The sequence below is a fragment of the Hyposmocoma kahamanoa genome, unplaced genomic scaffold (assembly GCF_003589595.1).
Source record: "Hyposmocoma kahamanoa isolate Upper Pololo Valley unplaced genomic scaffold, ASM358959v1 63, whole genome shotgun sequence".
In the NCBI taxonomy this organism is placed as follows: Eukaryota; Metazoa; Arthropoda; class Insecta; order Lepidoptera; family Cosmopterigidae; genus Hyposmocoma; species Hyposmocoma kahamanoa.
In genome coordinates, this window is record NW_020653851.1 from 8,281,170 (window position 1) to 8,301,718 (window position 20,549).

The 20,549-nt window shown below is 35.5% G+C and overlaps 1 protein-coding gene across 1 annotated transcript; it reads right to left on the reverse strand.

Annotated features, from left to right (window-relative positions):
- Positions 1–1,065: 1,065 nt before the first annotated feature.
- Positions 1,066–19,743, reverse strand: LOC113230255 (membrane-associated guanylate kinase, WW and PDZ domain-containing protein 2-like). The gene is made up of 5 exons (XM_026464100.1): positions 19,595–19,743; positions 5,668–5,833; positions 4,574–5,424; positions 4,326–4,470; positions 1,066–2,198 (listed from the first exon to the last, which is right to left on the reverse strand). Exons 2-5 carry the CDS (start codon positions 5,822–5,824, stop codon positions 2,068–2,070), a joined length of 1,284 nt encoding a protein of 427 aa, XP_026319885.1. The 5' UTR covers positions 5,825–5,833; positions 19,595–19,743; the 3' UTR covers positions 1,066–2,067.
- Positions 19,744–20,549: the final 806 nt, after the last annotated feature.

Here is a 20,549-nt window from a genome sequence, read left to right on the forward strand (position 1 = left end):
AATTAATAACTATTGTAACTATAGTGAAAAAATAGGGTGGTTTGCATGAATATTAGACATAACTGGTTGAAGACTGTACCACCTCAGTCAACCGTGACCATAGGACCTGTAAAGGGTCCGAAACGTCGGTTTGTTTGAAAAAACAAATGTACGCGATTTAAATCCGGAAAAATAGTTTCGTTTCCTATGTGTAACAATCCCGAAAACCTAAGAACTCGATAAATGTAAATCCACATTTTATAATTCTGTTATTGATGTTGAAACAATATTTCCATGGTTTTCTGAAATTTTTTGTATTGAATACTTCAACACACATACATATGTACACAGCTGCAAATTACTAAAATACATCTACATACCTTATAACGTTAAAAGAAATAGACGTAATAAAAGACCTTTAATACACATCACTTTAAATGACTTGCTTGCCACCTTGGAATGTGCATGTAAACATTTATATTTTTAAACATGTGTTGCCCTCTGTCGGATATTTTCCAATTAACTTTGCGAACTTATTTCACCTTGGGCTCGCTATAATTAGAGATGAGTCACCCAAAGACCTACTAAGCTAGAAAGTTTCCATCGTATCGAATAGATGGCGCTACCAAACGTAACAATCTTTTAAAACAATTTTGTAAAACACTGACTTCCAGGAATCGTTTAATTTACGTCTCTGCATATTTGGAATAAGGCATTGGCAAATTCGTTATCGTTTACGTAGTAAATATTATTTGATGTATAGTTCAAAGAACGGGCGAGTCATACAGTGAATAATATCAATATAGTATGATTGAAGCTCTTACAAAAGGTGAACTTGATTTGTTCGAAGTTTGCAAAAACAAAAGCAAAATATTTTTCGTATTTCTATAAAAAGATACGTAATCGTTTTATGTTTTATATGTTTTAAACCGCTCTACTTTATTCCTCTTGAGCTTTCTGGTTACGAATATACATCATAGATAAGATACTCTTAACACACTTAGGCAAGACATAAAAACATGGAAATGGGATACAGTTCTTTTTTGTATAAATTTTAATGTATTTTCATGTTTCTTGTTTTCATGCTGACAATTACTGGTTAGAAAGGTTGTAAATAATAAATTTCGTATAACTCTACATCTAAGTATCTATATTGAAACTTCAGGTCTTAAATACAGAAAGGCGTACATACAGCACGCAGTTACATTTATCGCATATAATATAAAAATAAGTTAATCATTTAAAAACTACAAAAACTTATTAAATATTTACATACATCTTTGCGCGATCAGCTTTGAATATCATATCACAGACAATTTTAGATAAACTGTGTCAAAGTTCTATGTCTCTACATAAGGCATTTTGTTAAAATCTTTTTAAATGGATTGTCTATATTCCTCGATGTAATCTCATTGCTAAATAGACGCGTGGTTTAGATATTAGAATGTCTAGCTGTAGACATTTACGTGATCCACTATTGAATGGAGTTAGTCGAACTGTTCTTCTATTAGTTTCTGTAATGTTGTATTATAAATTTCGGATTCCCTTATGACGTTGTTTGTTCTTGTTCTATTCACAATAGCACTATATAAAAACTAACATATATGCGTATACATTCTTATGTCCTGTACACAATTTCTACATTAAGCTCTCCTTAAAGGAGACTTCTGGTCAACAGATAGAGTATAGGCTATGTAGGTGCAAAAGCTACATATTTAATACCATTAAAAAATATTTCTCTTCTTGGCACATTGTTAAGGCGATATAATTTTATATCGTAAGCAATGATCTTAAATACCTATTGCAGATCGTAATAATAGAATTGCATAGCTTATACGAGTAGTAGAACAGAATGCTGCAAAAGCACTGTTCAGGCTGCGACTGCTGCGAGAGACCAATATCACAGCATCTTGTAATATTTAAACTGTGTGATGGTGAGCGAAGGTTATTAACGCCTCGTTCAATATTTTGATAATGACTTAAACGGTTGTACATTTTCGAACAATATTACAAAGTATTGTAGGTTTCGGGAAGGATGCCTTGCGACGCCTGCAGCGGCTGTGGGTCGCCACAGCAGGCGCAGGGTAGTCAGCGCACAGGCGAACGCCTCGCGACGCGGATCAGCACCGGTCCTGCGCGCACGTCTTTGAATAGCCTGATGGCTTCCCCATGGGTTAAACCCGCTGTACCTCTTCCATTTACTGAGAGAATTTCGTCACCTGGAATGTAAAAGTGGAGACGTTTGCGAAACAAGACTTGATTAAGATATTTTTTATTTCATAATATGTTTATTTTTCAATACATATTACAAATAATAAATTATTGGAATTCAAGTCAGTACCTAAAATCAAAAAACATGGTGTTCCACAGGGAAGTGTGATAAGACCTATTTATTCCTACTGTACATAAATGATATTATAGACAGAACAAAACATGAATTCATATTTACTGACGACATATTTATTATTGTAACTTCTAGTAGAAAGACTACAACAATAAGAGACTATGAACTAGACATAAACAATACAATTAATCAAATAATCAATTAATAAATCGACACATACTAAATATAATTATAATTTAAATATCGATACAATTCAGGAAGTACCCCACACAAAATTTCTTGGAGTAACCATAGAACTAAACTGGAAAAATCACGTCGAGAATGTATGGACAAGAATCAATAAGTTTATAAATGCCTTAAAAAAGCTGAAAAATATAACAAATAAGAAAGCTGACATAACCACATATAGGGCGTATATGTAGAATCCATACTATGTTACGGTCTTATAGTATGGGGTAATAATATAGATCGAAACAGAGCTTTTATAGCACAAAAGAAATGCATTAGAGTAATTTGTAGAATTCCCCCGGATGAAACATGCAGACCCTTGTTTCAGAGCATTGGTTTGTTGCCACTACCATCATTGATATTATAATGTATACGTTTGTATCTTTGTACGAAAATATACATTTGTTTAAGAAAGCCTGTATAGACATATATAATACAAAATGTCATTTGGGATAAAACTATTACACTTAAGTTTATTTAAAACGAAGCTGTACAAGTGGTTAAAAAATTTTTACGACTACGAAATATTTGACAAGAAATAAGATTAAAGATTTTGTCTTGATGATTATCATTCTTAACAAAATTCAATTGTAACTTAACATATTTGTGACGTTTTTATTATTGTATTAGCTTAATTGACATTATATAATATTATACATATGCAAATTATTTAATATATACGAAACATGTTTGTACTGGTGTTGTCTCTTGTAAAATCTTCTGTTATATCATGTTTTAAGCAAATAAACGAATTATTGTTATTATTATAAATTGACACATTTCACGTAGTTTGGTCTAGCCGTAGTCTTACGATACAATGGACATAATATTATGACCTTAATGTCGCTTTGTATAATTATGTTGAACGGCAATCTAACGAATGTAGTACCTAACTAAAGTCAACGATGTTTTCACTAAATTCTTATTATAGAGGTACTAATTTGCAATTTTCTGTCTATGAAATATCGGTAATTCTGTAAGGTACTTTTAAATTAACATAATTACATTTATAATATATAATCACGTCTCTAGTTAAACTACAGTAGTGTGAGTCAATAAAGTCTTATCCATATTCGTTGTTTATTATGTACTGCATTACTGTTAGAAGAGCTATGAATTTCGCAATGAATGACTACGTTAAGTAATTAAATAATAAGGAAATTAAATTATTGTTGAAAAGAGTTAATTAGTCGTTAGTCATGCGGTTTGTTTGTCGTAGAGAAGTATCATTGTATGGTGATGTAAACTTTGCATTTGATCATCATTAGTCGGTCTATGGTCTATGGAGTAGTCTATTTCTGAACATATGCCTGTATCAATTTACTTCATAATTAGTTGGGTCTCGACCTCCGTATCGCTTAACGTTATCCACCCGACGTGTAGGAGGTTGGTGGTAGTGCACGGTGCAGGTGCAAATATGGCGAGTATACTTGCCATGCCCGTAGCGCCGTTAGTTAGTACCGCAGATCGTATTAAAACAGCTGTTAAGTGCGGAATGCGCGCCGTTTATGGCAATCCATCGCGTGTATCTAATCGCAAAGCTGATGTTGCTAAAACCATGCCGTACACTTATTAGCCTCTTTCGACATTTGTTTGCATGTCTTTCCTGAATTGTCGCAATGAGACTGGGTTATTTATTTTATTTTCTTGCGGAAGAAAAATGAAAATCTATTTTGTTTTAGTTGTGTATCGTAATTTAGTACTATGCCCAAATAAAAATATTTTATTCGTGTCTTATTCTCCCAAATACAACAGAAATTATAGAATTCATTACCTTCTTTCAGAAGACCGGATTCTGCCGCCTGGCCGTTGTTGAAAATGGTTTTGACAAAAATGCCGATTTCACCTCGAGGCGAATCTCGACCGCCCACTATGCTGAAGCCAAGGCCTTTTCCGCCTGCTGACTTCGTGAAACGCACCTGAAATTGAAATGAAAACAAATTAAATATTTTTTTTATATAATTCTTTGTAATTGTGCATTTGTTTAACGAAATACCTTCGTTTAATCTTTAAAACATATACCTCAAAAGTGTGTGTATCTCGTGGTTCAGGCGCCGGTGTTCTCTTAATTACTTGGCCATTTACTGGTGGTGCAGGAGGAGGACGAGGGGCACGAGGCGTATTACTAACGCGCAGCTCAGCAACACCATTCCGGATTTGTTGCACAGAGTCCCCTCGATCTTGCCTTATCTGTACCCGCGGTAGACGGTATGGTTCTTCCCAAATCCTCTGAGGATCTGGTGAAAGTCGACTGTATCCATTTCTATAAGCGGTTGCGTCTTCTACATTCTCGCTGTAAGGCCTCCGACTTCGTCTTTCAGAGCCGTGACCATTTAATCTTTGCTCTGAAATGTATCCAAGGTCAACTACATCACGGGTTTCGTCTTCTGGGCTTATAAGAGGAGTGCGATCGCGAGGCTTTGGTGATGCTTTGGGACGATAAACATTTGGAGAGCTGCATCTTCGTCTCAATGTTGCTGATTGTCGAGGCGGGGACGGTGAAGGAGGCTGTCTAACAGATGTAGGACTAGGAACATAAAAAGTAGCAGGTTGCTGTTGGGGCGGCGTCAAAACGTCATGAGCCGATAGAGCTCTTCTTCGCAAGCCTCCACCTAGTTTACCCAGAGCGCGCAAAATATCAGGTGCTCCACTTGTTACTCTTAATGATGCAGTGGTGTATACTTTTCCACGATGCCGAAAGGACAGTTTCGATGGTGGTGCTGGTGAGCAGTGCGGTGGCGGTCGTGGAGGTGAGGGCGTACAACGCAAGGGGCTTGGCTCGCGGTTGCCATTTCCAGAGCCAGGGCGAAGCCTCGAGCAGCGACGTCGTAACTTTCTCCATCTTTGTGAGAGATTCGCGTTCCAACCGTCTTCTGAAATGTTTAATACTTTGTAAGTAAGCGTGCCACTCAAAAGATAAAACAACTAGTTCAAGTTATTTGAGTCTTTAAAATCTTGACAAAAATCCGTTATTATTTTGTACCGACAGAACCAGCGTGTTTATCTTTTAAATTGTGTAGTTAGGAGAGTTGTTTTTAAAGACCGTCCATTGAGAGACTTACTGTCTAAAATTAATTGTAAATAAGCGGAAGTTCTTATTGATCGAAGCAAGTTACCCTTCTTATTAGTATCAGCGTCAGAAGCGTAGTCGTGTGTACGAGGTGGCGGAGCGGGCGGGGAGGCGGGTGCTGCGAAGCTATGGCGTAGCGGAGTCATGCGCAGGAGTCGTGGTCGGTCGCCGCCGCCGCGTGAGCCCCACGCTGGCGCACCCATACTTCACCTCTGCAAAAACCAACCAAATCAATTAAAAACTCATTGCAACGTTTCTTGCTCGAATAAGTTTTTGTAACTTGTCTCAATATTTTAAGTATTGTGTATTTATTGTGGTCACAGACCACATTTGTGGTATAACACGACCAATTACAGACTACTAATGTGGCATTTCAGTCCTGGTGTTTCGTTATAACACTACCTAATTTTATTATTTAAGTTTCAGTCAATCTATTTTGTAGTCAATAGTACATCATTATCTATTATATTTGCACAAATTAACCATTCAACAACAACATCACATACGTTGTTCTGATCCTAAAGTAAGTAACTAAAGCACTCGTGTTATAGAAATCTAAAGCAACGACGACCATTAATTAGTGTTTAGTTCGAAAGAAAAACACATCCACGTTAAAACGTTTGTAATCGTACAGTACCGTGACATATCACCTAAAAACTTAGACGAAAGAAGTATTAAAGATATGTAGGCACCTCGTTTTTGCTGCCCACTGGCTATTCTTCCAAAAAATCTCAAGATTCAAATTGAATTATTTTCAGGCTTTAATTTAGAACGTGAAGAAATCTCATAACAAAAAATTCATGTCATGTACAGAGGTATTTAGCTATGGATTCAGAACACACGTGGTTATTTCACAAGTGTTGAAAATTTCAAGGATTATTTTGTTACGCTGATAAAGCGCAACATTGCTTACATTACACTATCAAGTGGGCAAGAAAAGATCTACTCGATCTAGATCTAGGCCGATGTAACCGCAGCTTCTGAGTAGTTGATTGCAATTATAAAGCTGTTTTACCATGGTTTTACCTTTAAGAATATTCTTTGTTTTTTAAAAGATCTTGCACGCACTTCAGTATTACCTCATTTTTTTCCTCAATTTACATATCTAATAACACCTTTCCTTAGACAAAGCATATTGCACTTCCTAGAAAATCATTCTGGGTTTAATAACCCATCTTACCACGCATCGCTAAATATAGGAGCCTGTTTAGCTTGTAAGAAGCTTGATGATATAATTAGATATGACTTTATTGCCTGAGGGCAGCTGGTTTGTACAGAAGCTGTCCTGTATCCAGTTTATGAACGAATAAACCATGTTTAGAAGACTAAGCATTGACTACCGTGTTTGATATTCATTTTAAAAGTATGCAGCGACACCCACTTGATTTTTCGACGTGGGCTTACGACAAACAACCGACGTCCGGTGCTCAACTCCAGATATGGTTTCTGTGCCACATCTAGGGCACTAACATTCATTAGTTTCTCTAAAATTATGGTATTATGAATTTATGACCAGATTATTATAATTTATGACTCAAAATGTATCTATCACTGTGACCAATGAGATGTTCCTTTGTTTACAAGACATTTAAATATCCAATGATATTACATGATGACATACAATGATATAAAACAATGATATACAACTAAAATGTAATACGGTTAAATTATACAATGAAATGACTATGCTCTTTGAGGAAATTGTAATGGTTCGTCGGTCGATCTTACAATCAAAAACAGCCGGTGCGTGTCTTTCTACGCAGGCGCAGGAGTCGGTACCGTTGCGGATATCCGCCCAATTGATTAGCTGCCTTCACCATACTAAGTACTCTTGCCACTGCTAGGAAACAGTGAAACGTTTATGGTAAATTTTAGGCCGTGAAATTAATTTACAAGTATTTAAATAATCGTAAACATTACACGTCGCATGTCTTACTTTATCTAAAGCCATATTTTATGACTAATAGATTAACAACGTGTTCTTGACACAAATCTTTGTGAGCCTATTAAACGTAGTCGAGAGGAAATTTTGGCGACGGAGAAAACGTAATGGTGGTAACAAATGGTTATTAATGTAACCGGGGGAATTCGTGTCCACCGCAGAGAACATTAATCTCAGGGGACTCTGTGTGGACATAGGAGTGTAATTAAATTCCCGGTTTGAGCTGGGGGAGACCTTTATTACCAATGGACACGCCTGTGGTAGCACAAATTTTTTGTCTTGTTTTTATTGCAACGTAGCTCTATTTCACCGAAACGCAAGGAGGTACCTACTTCATATTATATTTATATTACGCATTCGACATAGCCCCACACTGGGTAAACCCTGTGTAGCGGGTGCCATGGACACACACATAGACAACCACAAATTACACCCAAACTCACGAGAGAAATAAACGTATACCATACAAATATTTCTCCCGGCCCGGGAATCGAACCTCTGAACCGGGAATCGGATCTCTGCGTGGCAGTCCGGCATGGTAACCGTTCGGCCACAGAGGCAGTTAAAGTTATTGAAAATAGCTGGTACTCGCGATTTCGCCTGTGTAGTTCCAACTGAAAACCAGCGTTACAGCAGGCGAGCTGTCCGTTTCAGCTTATATTTGTAATTGATTATTGTTTTTTGTTTTGTTCTGTACAAGTCTTAATAAACTGATTAAGCGTTTCTTTCTACAATAAGTACTTCAAGTAACCTACTGTAGTAAGTATAGTAAGTATTACTGAAAGTTTGTATGGAGAACCAAAAAAACTAGTAAATTAGTAAATGTACATACTGTAATTTTTTTATTTTACATAGTGTAAATTTATTAAATTTACATAGCGAAAATTTAAAATTAGTAAAGTTACATAACATATTGTGCCCTCTTTAAGATTTATATTTGTGACAAAAAGTAGCCTATCGTTGACGGAAACCGCATTCCGTTTTTAGACGAAGTCCTTTGCTTACATTTTTAGAGCGAACAATTAAAATTCTATATATCGAGCAATTAAAGTTTATATAAAACTTCTAGACCCTTTTTAAAGACTTTGTTGATATTTATTAGACAATAGTTAAAGTAAACAGGTAAGGTACAATAAAACCTTAAATACTAGAAGTCAAATCTAGGATTAAATTATATGAATAAAATTGGGTTCCACCGGCAAGGTGCCCAAGATGCTGGCAGCGTTCCCTTTGTATGGCTATGCTAATGCGTTGCGCAAGGTAGTTGTGTCGGCCCTTGGGTTTCCCAGATAGTCTATTAGTTTTTTGGCTAAGGCTTTCGACTCCAAAGGCTGTACATAGGTAGTCAGAGCCGGGGTCCTGGTACTTATCACTCTTTATTATTTCCGCAAGCTCAGCTGCGGAGCCTGCCCTCTAGCCTGTGTGCTGGCACGCATTAACTGCATGAAGTCGAAACCGATTTTGAAACCGAGTCGACCTCGATAGCATGTATTTAATGCGTATAGTCGTTATCAACTTCATGTAGTCGAGGTCTCGGATAACAACTTCACGCATTAACTGTATGAAGTCGACCCCGACTTCATGAAGTCGAGATCCACTGCATGAAGTCGAGATCCGCTGCATGAAGTTAATGCGTGAAGTTGTTATCGACTTCATGAAGTTGATTACGATTTCACGCATTAACTGCAAACATTCAGTCAATCTGTTAGCACCCTAATTGTTGATGTATGCTATAATCAGACCTTTAACAACTAGTCCAGATAAAATGGACTAGGGTATTGTACTGGATGCAGCACAAAAGTAACAGAGTAGTCCATGTAGCTGTTACATCGGAAACCAACATTAATTCGTTTGGCGGTCCCGTTGCGTGCCGAATTTGGCTGAGCGTGGTCACTGATCTTCCGGTGCTCGACCTATGCAGTGCGGATATGATTGTCAGACTGTTTAACATAGAATTAATTAGATGTAGGTACATACCGCTAAAGGGAAGTCGCTAGTTTATAGACGAGCGCAAACATTCCTTATTTTCATGAGAGCCGTTTATATTTACATACAATGGGACTTTAAATGATAAGTGCTTGCTGCGTTAAAGCACTGTTATACCTTATTCGGATTTCTTGAACTATGTCGCTTGGGAGACAATATCAAAGTCTAAAATTTATCTCATTGTTCACAAGATAACCAGGAAAAATGTCTTTTTTGACTTGCCGTAACTACGTTGTCACGAGAATACAGATTTTTTCTTGTTGTTACGACTACACCGGAGAGTGCGATTGAGTGAGCGTATTGGGAACGACAGGTTAGTCTCCCACGCTCTTCTTATTAATACAATAACAATACTTCTATAGGAAGCGATTCACAAGGCGCCAACATCTAATTAAGATGTCTTTTTAGATTACAATACAAAAAAATTGGGGCCCATTATATCGATGAAATTGGGTATCGATTTATATGATCTACTAGGGAGTTTTGTACAATATGTTGCGTTGTCAAAGGCAGAATTTATAGCAGTCGCAGAGGGGTAAGTTTGTTTTCGCCCCGCGGTCCCACTTTGAACTCAAGTGGGTAGCCATTATAGCCGGAATCCATTAGTTGTCCATTCACATTCCGTCGAAGCTCAAGTGCATTGGCACAATGAAATGCGTGAAGGGGCAAAAACGGTCTCTCTATCCGTTAGCGGTGGATCAATTAGAAACATACTATGACTCTCAGGAGTTCGAGTTTCGAGAACGAATACTATGATCAATTTTAATAACAATAACAATAGTAGTGACAGACAAACGTCAAATACCTGGTTATAAATAAGATATTCCCTGGACTGTGTGTGTGTAGTACCAAAGCAACAAAATTAACTCGGGGGCACTACCCAGACTAGGAACAGTTTAAGAAAGTTCGTTTCCCAAATTGATCTTACCAAGAATCGAAGCCGGGTTCTCCTCGTCTGGCGCCTACAGTGCTAGCCGCTGGGCCATCGATCGAACATTATATGTATAGGGAAAAAAATATGAACGGTAATTATTTTATTAGTCACGTACCCATGAGCTGAAGCTTATTGTAACCCAAGGAACTTACTACGCATAATTAATTGCACATAATGTAAAATAACATTGTTTTAAATAAAGTTAGGAATTTATAGAGTGTCGCGTAACGGGTTCGTGCCCATGTTGCGCCCACACTTATTAACGAAACTGAGATTTATGCGTGGCTAGAGAACGATAGTGGCACAATGGGCCCAAAGGAATGTGACCCGCGTCGCATTTGTTACACTACGACGTTTTGCCTTTGCTTTGGCCCGTCCAGTATTTCCATTCGTTGTTTAACACTACAAGCTAAAGATTTTGCTTATTCACGTAATGGTCCTTAAGCGTCAGGTTTGAATACGTCACGGTCCTAATTCTGTAATTGCTCGAGCACCGCTGCGATAGAGATAACCTACTGTGAATGTTACGGATAGTTTTATGTTATTATCAGTAATTTTAGAAGTAACCAGGGCAAGTACGGTACCGAAGACACGGATCACCAAAGTCTCATTGTTGCCGGAATTAAGAAAGCCACTAATAGTGCTCTTTAATTTCATCTAACGAATATGGGAGAATGCTTCTCTCACTACATCTTGTTGTTGAGGCTTATTACTTTTTTTCTCGTGAGAAAGCGGGGTTGTTCTAGTTCCTTTATTCCTAAAAGCAACATCCGTTCTAACGTAACATAAACTTAGAAACTTATGTCTTGTAAAACGCAACAATTGAAGTAAAAATTACTTAAAGCAATATAATTTTGGATACAAAATTGCAGAACCTTGTTGAAAACTACGTTATTATGAAAGAATAGAATGGGTTATAAGACCAACCAATCCATGTGAAATTGCAATGATGTAGTCGTACAATAATTTAAAATGCTATTCAATGTTGCAAATGAATAGTTCTAGGCGCCGCGCGTTAAAATTTTTAATTTTCAGAACTCTATAGAAGAGTCTAATGTTGAATAATATTTATACTCCCCGTGTTGCCACGGTACCTATTTCGGCCGCTAAGCGGTAATGTGAGCATTACTATGTTCCGGTTTTGAAGACTAAGGTTTTGGTGAAATTTCAGGCACATGGGACTTGCCAACTTATGTCTCAAGGTGACGGGCGCAGTGGACTGCCACTGCTCCTCAAATCTTTGCGATTTAAAGTTCTGAGTGCTACGTCAACTGCTATAGACAGGGGTGTCGCTTAGCACCGGGCGCACGACTTGTTCATCCAGTCACTTGGTATCATAGAAAAAAATTAGGTAACGGAAATGAGTTTCATGTAAAAACTAAAGTCCTGAAGAAATTATTAGAGGTTTATCTTCAGATATATTGCAACTAAATGATGGCTATCAAGCAACATCCTAAAAAAACGTTTCCCTTATCAAGGTTTCCTGCATTGAATATTTTTTTAAATAGGTAACTATTGTTTAGGACTTTTAAATGGTGTTAGATCTATTCAATTAGCAATTTCAAATGGTAATAAAAAATCACAGCGGATGTCATTAAACGGTCCGCTGGACAACCACGACATAGTTGAGGCTAAAAGGTTTTGTATTAGTATTGAAATTGATACTCCTACATGTGGTCTTGTGTCAAGGATACGCTGTAATTGCTTTTACTTTAGTCTTTGCTTTTCTGCATTAATGTATGTTTTATTTATACATCAAAGGTATACAGTCAGAGTCAGAGGTAAAGTTATAATCTAAGTTTCTCCGTTACGTAAATGAAGTAAATGTTACATTTTTTATGTCATTGTTTTAAGTGTTTTATCTAATAGCACTGCTGTTCCATGTAATTTGATATTTAATTAATAAATATCTTAAAAAATTCGTGGTCATAAAGAAATACATTATGGAGGCACTGGTTATAAAAGCTTTGTATAAGTGAATTCAATTTTATTATATAATAAAATTGAATATTAGTATAATTAGAAAGAAGAATTTTGCTTTGCCAATTAGTAATTCCGTTTGTTTTTTTAAAGGAAGTAAACACAGTTATGAGAGTTTTGATGAATGACTTGTAGTCGCGATTATGTGGGACAACATTTTCGCAACACTAAAAGTAGGTATAGGTCAGACGCATACGCGACTGTGAGTAAAGAAAGTCGGTGCAATTACGACGAATTTAATCACTCTTTTCTTCTGTAAGGTCAAAATGATTTATTAACACCGACAAAGATTTATAAACGTCTTGATTGAGACCGTTTAACGTAATTTTGTTCGTTGATAACGCCCTTTTATGACGTGTCGTAACTAGTATTACGACACAATATTTAAGGCTACGTATTTTTTATTTAGTATTTTTCAAGATATTTGTGACTCATGGGAAATTCGAAAAAAATTAGGACGCCAAAGCCAGTTTGTAGCGATAATGAGTTATAAGATGTATTTGGGTTAACCTTCTAAGGCCATGTGTACATCAAAATGTACATGATATGTGAAATGCTTCAGACCAAACAATATTAGTCCTGTGTTCACGTAAACGCTCACTGTACAGCGCTATAATATGAGCTCTATATAATCTTAGGGCATGCACAAAAATGCCATTATCAATGCAAAAAGTAATTATATTTAGACATTTTAACCATTAAACAAACTCGAGCATCAATTCCCTATCTATAAAATATAGCATTTATAGGTATATTTATAGGTTCCCTAGTAATACAGGGTAGTAAGTGCCATATCCATTGCATATTTTTAAAAAAGAAAACATTATGTTTTTATTAGTGGCACATATGTCACCATTTTACGTTTAGAACTTGAGGATGTAGCAAAATAGTTAATCGATTACTTAAATAAGGTGGTAAATTTTTACCTTTATTTCATTAAAACATTGGACCTTTAGCGCTTTTCTCATTTTAGGATTTTAATTTTTAATGCTCTATCGATCTGTCTACAAAAAGTTTTGTTATTCGGTTTATTATTTTTGTTATACATAAACATAGATATTAATAAAAAAGATAATGATCACGAACGTTTTATATTTTGTTTTTCATTCAGTTAGGTTTGTATGACTTTTCCTCTTCGAAGTATCTAATACATTTGGCGTAAGACGAGGAAAAACTTTAAAAATTGCAGTGTTTTTTTTCAAAAGATTGACCGATTGTTTTTCTTTTTATTAATTCCAAAATTAATAAAATTTAATTTAATTCGAAAATAAAAATAATCTACTATTTTCATCACTTCTTCATAAATTGTTTTAATTTCCTAGTAACGCCGATTTGTCGAGTGACTTCGATGTTGATTTTGCGTCGTACATTTCGTAAACTTTAGTTGAAAAAGTTTTTTATTTATTAAACTTTTATTTAATCAATATTAAATTGTTACAATTTTTAAAATTATATTATATGTAAATAGTTTCTGCTTTATCACAAGATTTAAATAATAATACATTTTTTTAGTTTCGATTTTTTTCAATAAAGGCTAAGTAGACTTTAGTAAGACTAAGTTGGTGTGAAAAGATGTTAACATAATTCGTATTTTATATTCGATTTTTATTTATTTAAGTACAATGCGTTTCTTCTTTATTATCTCATTTTTGTCCTGCTTAATGTGCCGGTGTAGTATAGAAAATATACATAAAATGTAATTGTGATATACTTTTGTTCATCAGAATTGAATTTGTCACTTTCACGTTGTTCACTTTTGTAAACAACACCGAATTGAAATGCACCTGAAAAATGTGGAAGTTTTGTTTTAAAACTTCCTCCACAAATTGCTTTATTGTTCTACATATACCTATACAGATACAGTAGCTTGGCGTATTGTTGGCTACACTAATGAAGTCTGAGTGGTCTGATTTATCATGCGTCGTCTACGGCGACGCGACGTCGGACTTCGGTTTGAACTTATCAAGATTTTGCTCCATGAAAGGGAGGCATTGTGGGAGTACATGTAAATTATTTCCCGAAGATGTAGTTATCTTTAAAAAGTACATGCTTCTCATGAATAAATGGGAATGAAATCGTTGTGCAATCGCTCTATCTATAAGCACAATGCTTATAGATAGAGCGATTGTACAGGGCTAAATTCAGGAATTACTAGCTTGGAAATATTGGATTTTTTTTACTTTCATCCAATATCTACTTTAGATCGATTGTTACCAAAGTTGTGGCGAATATTAGCATACGCATTCGCGGACAATTCGAGTAAATTAAAATATCTGCATCCACATGAGCCTCCGCATTGATTAATGCTAATATTCATTGCGGATAGTCGCGTCGTAACATTAATTTACAAACCATCTAAAAACAGACTGCAAGAGCAAAGAGGACCTTTTTGCTCTTTTTGCCTTTGAGGACATCTCGGTATGATTAAGATAGGCAGGCTGATTGATTTCATGCAGGTTCATTTTTTTTCAATAATTTTGTAACGGATGCTAATTTTGTCCATTTAAAAAAAAATGGACAGAGATCTGCCCATTATTGACGATTATTTATTTTTAAAATAGATAAAATAAGCATCCGCATCACCATCTTCTGATGTTTAAGTAAAAAGGTCGGTGTCTGCGTCTGCTGATATGTCCAAAACCTGCTGATGTTGGTTGTTACATTGATTTCTATGAGAAGACAACATTTGTTTGATTTAATTCCGTTGACCTAATAACAAATAAATTATTAAAATTTATTTTTTTCAAATCTTTCGGAACGTCATGCATAGCGTTGTAAAGTTGATCCCCTATAGAAATTGCTTCTTTGTTCGTCAATTTCATTATCCAGCGTGGGAGGCCCGGAACGTGATGACATCTTCATACAGCCGAGAATTACTCCTACAATAAGACTTGTTAAAATCAACTCATGTAGTTGTATAAGTAACGGCTGAGACGAATGATAAATTGTCCCTTTTGCAACTCCGTATTAAACCAAGTGCAATATGATTTTACTACCACGTCTATAATCTAGACTTCTTAATAATTGAGCGCAGTACCTAAATTTAGCAATTGTTACAAAAAGCCTATACGTAGTATGTACGATACAGTAATTTTTTTTCGTTCTACGATTCAACTATACAGTGTACACGATTTAACGTGTGTAAAATGATTTCTAAATACTATTTTAGTAAACAAAGTGACTTACTGTTAAATTATAGTAAAATTGACAAAGACTCGATAAATTGATTTATGGTAACTTTTTGTAGGTACGTTATTGAATTTGGAATGACTAATTAAACAACAAGATAGAATACGAAGCTGTAGAAAACGAATTTCATTAATGTTTGCGCATCTGCTTGCAGGCTGAACTCACTTACAATGTACTTATTTATACTTAGTTAGGTACTTTACTCTGGCAAGTACACGTATTCTAAACGTATTCCATTATATTATACGTCAGTATGTAGGCACATGGTGTGCGTCATACTATCTACATATAAGGACAAAACTAAAACTTAAGGACAACATGTTAGAGCTCTGTTTTCCTCAAAGGTATGTAGTGAATATATATATATATATATATATATATATATATATTTGACTATACGTATCTACGCTCTGAAATGTAGGTATTATTGATTGATACATGGATTACTCCAAAAATTATCGATGGATGCATAAAACGGCACATCGTAAATCTATAAGTATTCTCTATACATTATATAATTATAGACATTTGTCTGGCAATCTCATTTTCCTTCAAGCGATAGGTCGGAATTTGAAAGTACTCTTCAAACGGTCAGTGCCAGGCCTGCCATAGAGTTCATAGTACATCGAGTGTTCAATACTATTGTGTCCGCGTTTTGTGTGGACTTTCCTTTAAAATACAATTCATGGGTAGCATACTTTAGTTGAAGGAATTGTAAAATAAGTTATGTAGGTTAACGCATAATATTTCATATTATGGTCGATATTTAAACTAAACTCACTTTTTAAAAGACGTCCTTGCTCAACAGGGTATGTATATGGGTTGATAGTGACTTCACGTTACACAAATACCATTTACATTACAAATTGTAATTTTTTTAATGTGATCACGTGACGGTACGAACGAGTCGTGCGCCTGGTGGTGAGCGACACGCCTACCTATAACAGTTGCCATGCCACTCAGAATTTAAAATCGTAAAGATCTGAGGGACACTGTCACTGCGCCCGTTACCCAGAGACATAAAGTTGACAAGACCCGTGTGCCTTAATTTCACCAGCACCTTTATCCTTCAAAGCTGTAATGATCACATTACTGCTTAGCGGCGGAAATATGCAAGGTATAATATAACGTTTGTCCTTTTTAACCGACTTCAAAAAGGGAGGATGTTCTCAATTCGATTGCATGTTCTTTTTTGTATGTACGTTACGCGATAACTCCGGTATTTGTGAACCGATTTTCATGATTCTTTTTTTGTTGGAAAAAGGGTGCCTCCATAGTGGTCCCAATTCATTTTGAAGAAAATCATCCACCTCTAAGGATTGCTGTTCGTTCACGCATGAAGATTCATTTTATTTATATGTAATTCCACGTACGTTCGAGGTCGGTTTTTTTAGTACTCTGTACTGAGATTATTAGCGTAATGATTTCAAAAGGTAGGCAAATCTTGACGAATAGCCATGTTTTATTTACTTATAAGTACGCATAACATCACTTTTCCTATATTTTTACGAGCATATTAACCTTGGAAGATTAGAAATGAAGTAAAAGTTTTAATAATGCCTGCGTGACTACTAAGAAACCGTGAAAGGTTATGGAATGGAATTGTATTGAAGTTGAATTAAAGCCATCAAGCGTTCTCATGATGATTACTATAGATCAAGGACCTTACGTGTGAATAGAACAATAAGGTTTCACCATTATGAACTTTGATTCAATTTCCTTCACTATAACGTTACTTATATTCAAATGTAAACAAGCGTGAAATTCTTATTAAGTACATGTATTTGAGTACCTCTTAAAGGCTGTCAAAAACCTTGAAAACTGCGTTATAGTAGGAAAAATATATTATTCAATTAGATTCGTGTTAGGTAAATAAAAATACGTACTTCTAATTGCATCTGACTTAATAATAACATTATTGTTATCGAAATTCCCCGTTAGTTTCGCACATTTTCGGTGTTTTGTAGAAAGAACGAAAGCGCTATTTCGGAAAAAAAATCATGGGAGCATGGTTTAGTTTTTACCGACTGTTTTAAAATATTAACGTTCTGTTTTAAATTTAATTTTAAAGCAAAAAACCAAAATTTAAAACCGAACGTAAATATTTTAAAACAGCCGTTAAAACCTTAAAACCTGCTCCCGTGAAAACTTTTTCGAAATGGCGCGGCGCTTTCGCTCCTTCTACAAAACAATGACGATAAGCTTTCGCGATTGCTACACATTGGAAATGAAGTTTTTTTCTGATCTCATCCTATATTTCTGCCCTCCTTGTCATTACTAACGCATTTGCATTTTGGTAACTATCGAGATATCGTAGGGGATAGAGCAATCCGCATATGTAGTATTGATAACAAGCGCTCATCTGCACTAAATCAAATTTCACAGGAGAGGGATTAAACTTTATTATTTATTTGTTTAAAATAGCTACGACTTTCATTTTTGCACAGTGAGCATTAATTCATGTTCATGTCTACGGACTGATAACAATAACAACTCTTAAATCACGTTAATTTGGTTGCCACGACATTTACGCGGGTTTGATTTGGCCATAAAATTAGCAAAATGGAAACTCATAATCAAATGCTAGTTACGCGTAATTGCACTATCCCCGACGATATGGCACCAAAACTACGTGGGTTTTGATGAACAATAAAACTGAAAGTAACTAAGATATAAAAAAACGCTTATAATGGGTTGTGGATCTCGTTTCGCTGTGTTTCCAGATGTGTTAATAACTCAAATTTTTTTTTAAGTTAAAAACGTTAAAAATATCAATTAAGTTACTTATGATAAAGAGGGCAGATTTATGTTTCTAACAAACCAATGTTTCGGGCACTTTACAGATTCCTTATCAGTCAGCCGCAACTAAGGAGCCTGAAAATGTTGATTTGTTTAAAAAAAACAAATGTACATGATTAAAATAAAAAAATGTATAATTTCCGATATAAGTACAAAGATGACTGTTTGAATCATAACACTTTATTATGCGGACTTATTTTGTGACCTTTTGAGGTTTCTTTACTAATGTTGAGCCCACACTTGTTGCCATAAGTGGACGATCTTGTTCGCATCCGCGTTAATGACCCATGCCATGCTCGGATACAAGGATTTAATTTAATATACCAATATGTCGCCGAAACGAAACACTGGACAAGTGTCTCAACTTTCATAATTTTAAAAATCAGGCCGTTTTCAGTGAATGATCAACAAAGGTGGCTATTATCGCTTCACTTCGCTAGACACCTAACGGTTTTAATGACTTGCCTTTTGTTAGATAGTATTTGAATTTGCAATTTGCAGCTGAGAATCGTTAACTCTTTTTCTTTTGCACTGATTACCATTTTGCACAACAATGTGTGATACTACAATGCGACGGATTAATCATCTAATGGATGGCGAATCACAATAGGCACCGCAACATGCATACCGTATAGGCAATAAACTGAGGGTGCGTTGAATGCAGCACGATGAAAGATCTAACAACCTTATTCATCTCTCCATACATCGAATTTTATCCTTACAGAACTTAGCAATAGGGATGTTAGAATCTGCATAATGTTTTTTGGTGCAGTTGACTACCGGAGTGTGGCGAACTGCGAGGGTCTAAGGTACGAGGGGACCGAAAACCCTCCAGTGTTCAATGTAACAAACAATATTTTTTTTACATTTACTTATCGCTTTACAGCTGACTGCATGATACATAAATTTTTATTTAAATTAAACATTTAGTAAGTAATATACAAAATAACACCATCATAATATAGGGAAAAGCGCGCCAAATTTGTGACGTGAAGTAGAGTCGTTGACTTCAAACATTTCATTTGAAACCGTTACATTTGTACTGTAAATTTTAAATTTAAAACATAACACACATTATCAACACAAAACATCAAAACGATAATAACTATTAGAGAACAAAAAACTTTGACAACTACAACTTACCAGAAGTGTAATGTAATGATAACCAATAAAATTAATTAATCCAACTGTGATGCGATCGTTAAGCACTGTAATTCAAAAGTGATCATCTTTCAGTTTTGGGAGCGACACAGAATATGTATGTGCGGGCTCTGCATGTCTGCAACTCAAATTCTGTCTGCACTCAAGTTCACCGAATATCGATCGCGACGATGCATTCGACACAATCACCAGACGCAGCGCACGCCACACGTTCACTACGAACGAACGTCGAATTAATACTAACATAACCTCAAAATTACGAGCGCGCCGTTCAAGAAATTGTTTATACTGCCTGTCTGTCTCTGCGTATACCGGCGAATAGGGTTCAAAGTGACGAAATAAAAAATACCGTGTTCTATTGGAAAGAAAAAGACAGAAATAATTTAGGTTTCAAAGTTGTAGAGTGTCTTTCTACTAGGCAATTTTAATAATTTATAGATTTTACATTAAGTTATCTATTTACAAAGTTTTATTTACGTTTTTTATAAGAACTGTTGTTACCGCATTTTCGAAACATCGGAAACGAGTAGTCTTGTAATGTAGAGCGATAACGTAAACGGCAAATATAGCACAAGTTTCCTACAAGTTACGCACTTTATTGTTAAATGGTCCATTCACGAAATGTATTGTATTCTGCTTATCTTATTCGTAAAAAATGTAGTGTAAATATTCGAACAAATGTAATAATTTTATCTACACTGCAAATATTGCAATCGCGTTATCCGATGACTTTTAAAGTTCGTTAAAAATCCAATTTAACCCATGAAATTAATAAAAGCGTTTTTATATATAAGCAGACCAATTATACATATATCATTCTAATACAGAGTTTTTGCCATTGCCACTTTGGTATGGAGACAAGTAGGTGCGACAAAACAAAAACTTTTATAGAGACTGCATTTTGTGTACCTGCGCAACGTTTCCCAAGGGTACCATT

Coding starts and splice junctions, on each gene's coding strand:
- LOC113230255 (XM_026464100.1), bottom strand. CDS start 5,824: ATGGGTGCGCCAGCGTGGGGCTCACGCGGCGGCGGCGACCGACCACGA. Junction 5,425..5,667: donor CGCTGATACTAATAAGAAGG/GTAACTTGCTTC, acceptor TAAACATTTCAG/AAGACGGTTGGAACGCGAAT. Junction 4,471..4,573: donor GAGATACACACACTTTTGAG/GTATATGTTTTA, acceptor TTTCAATTTCAG/GTGCGTTTCACGAAGTCAGC.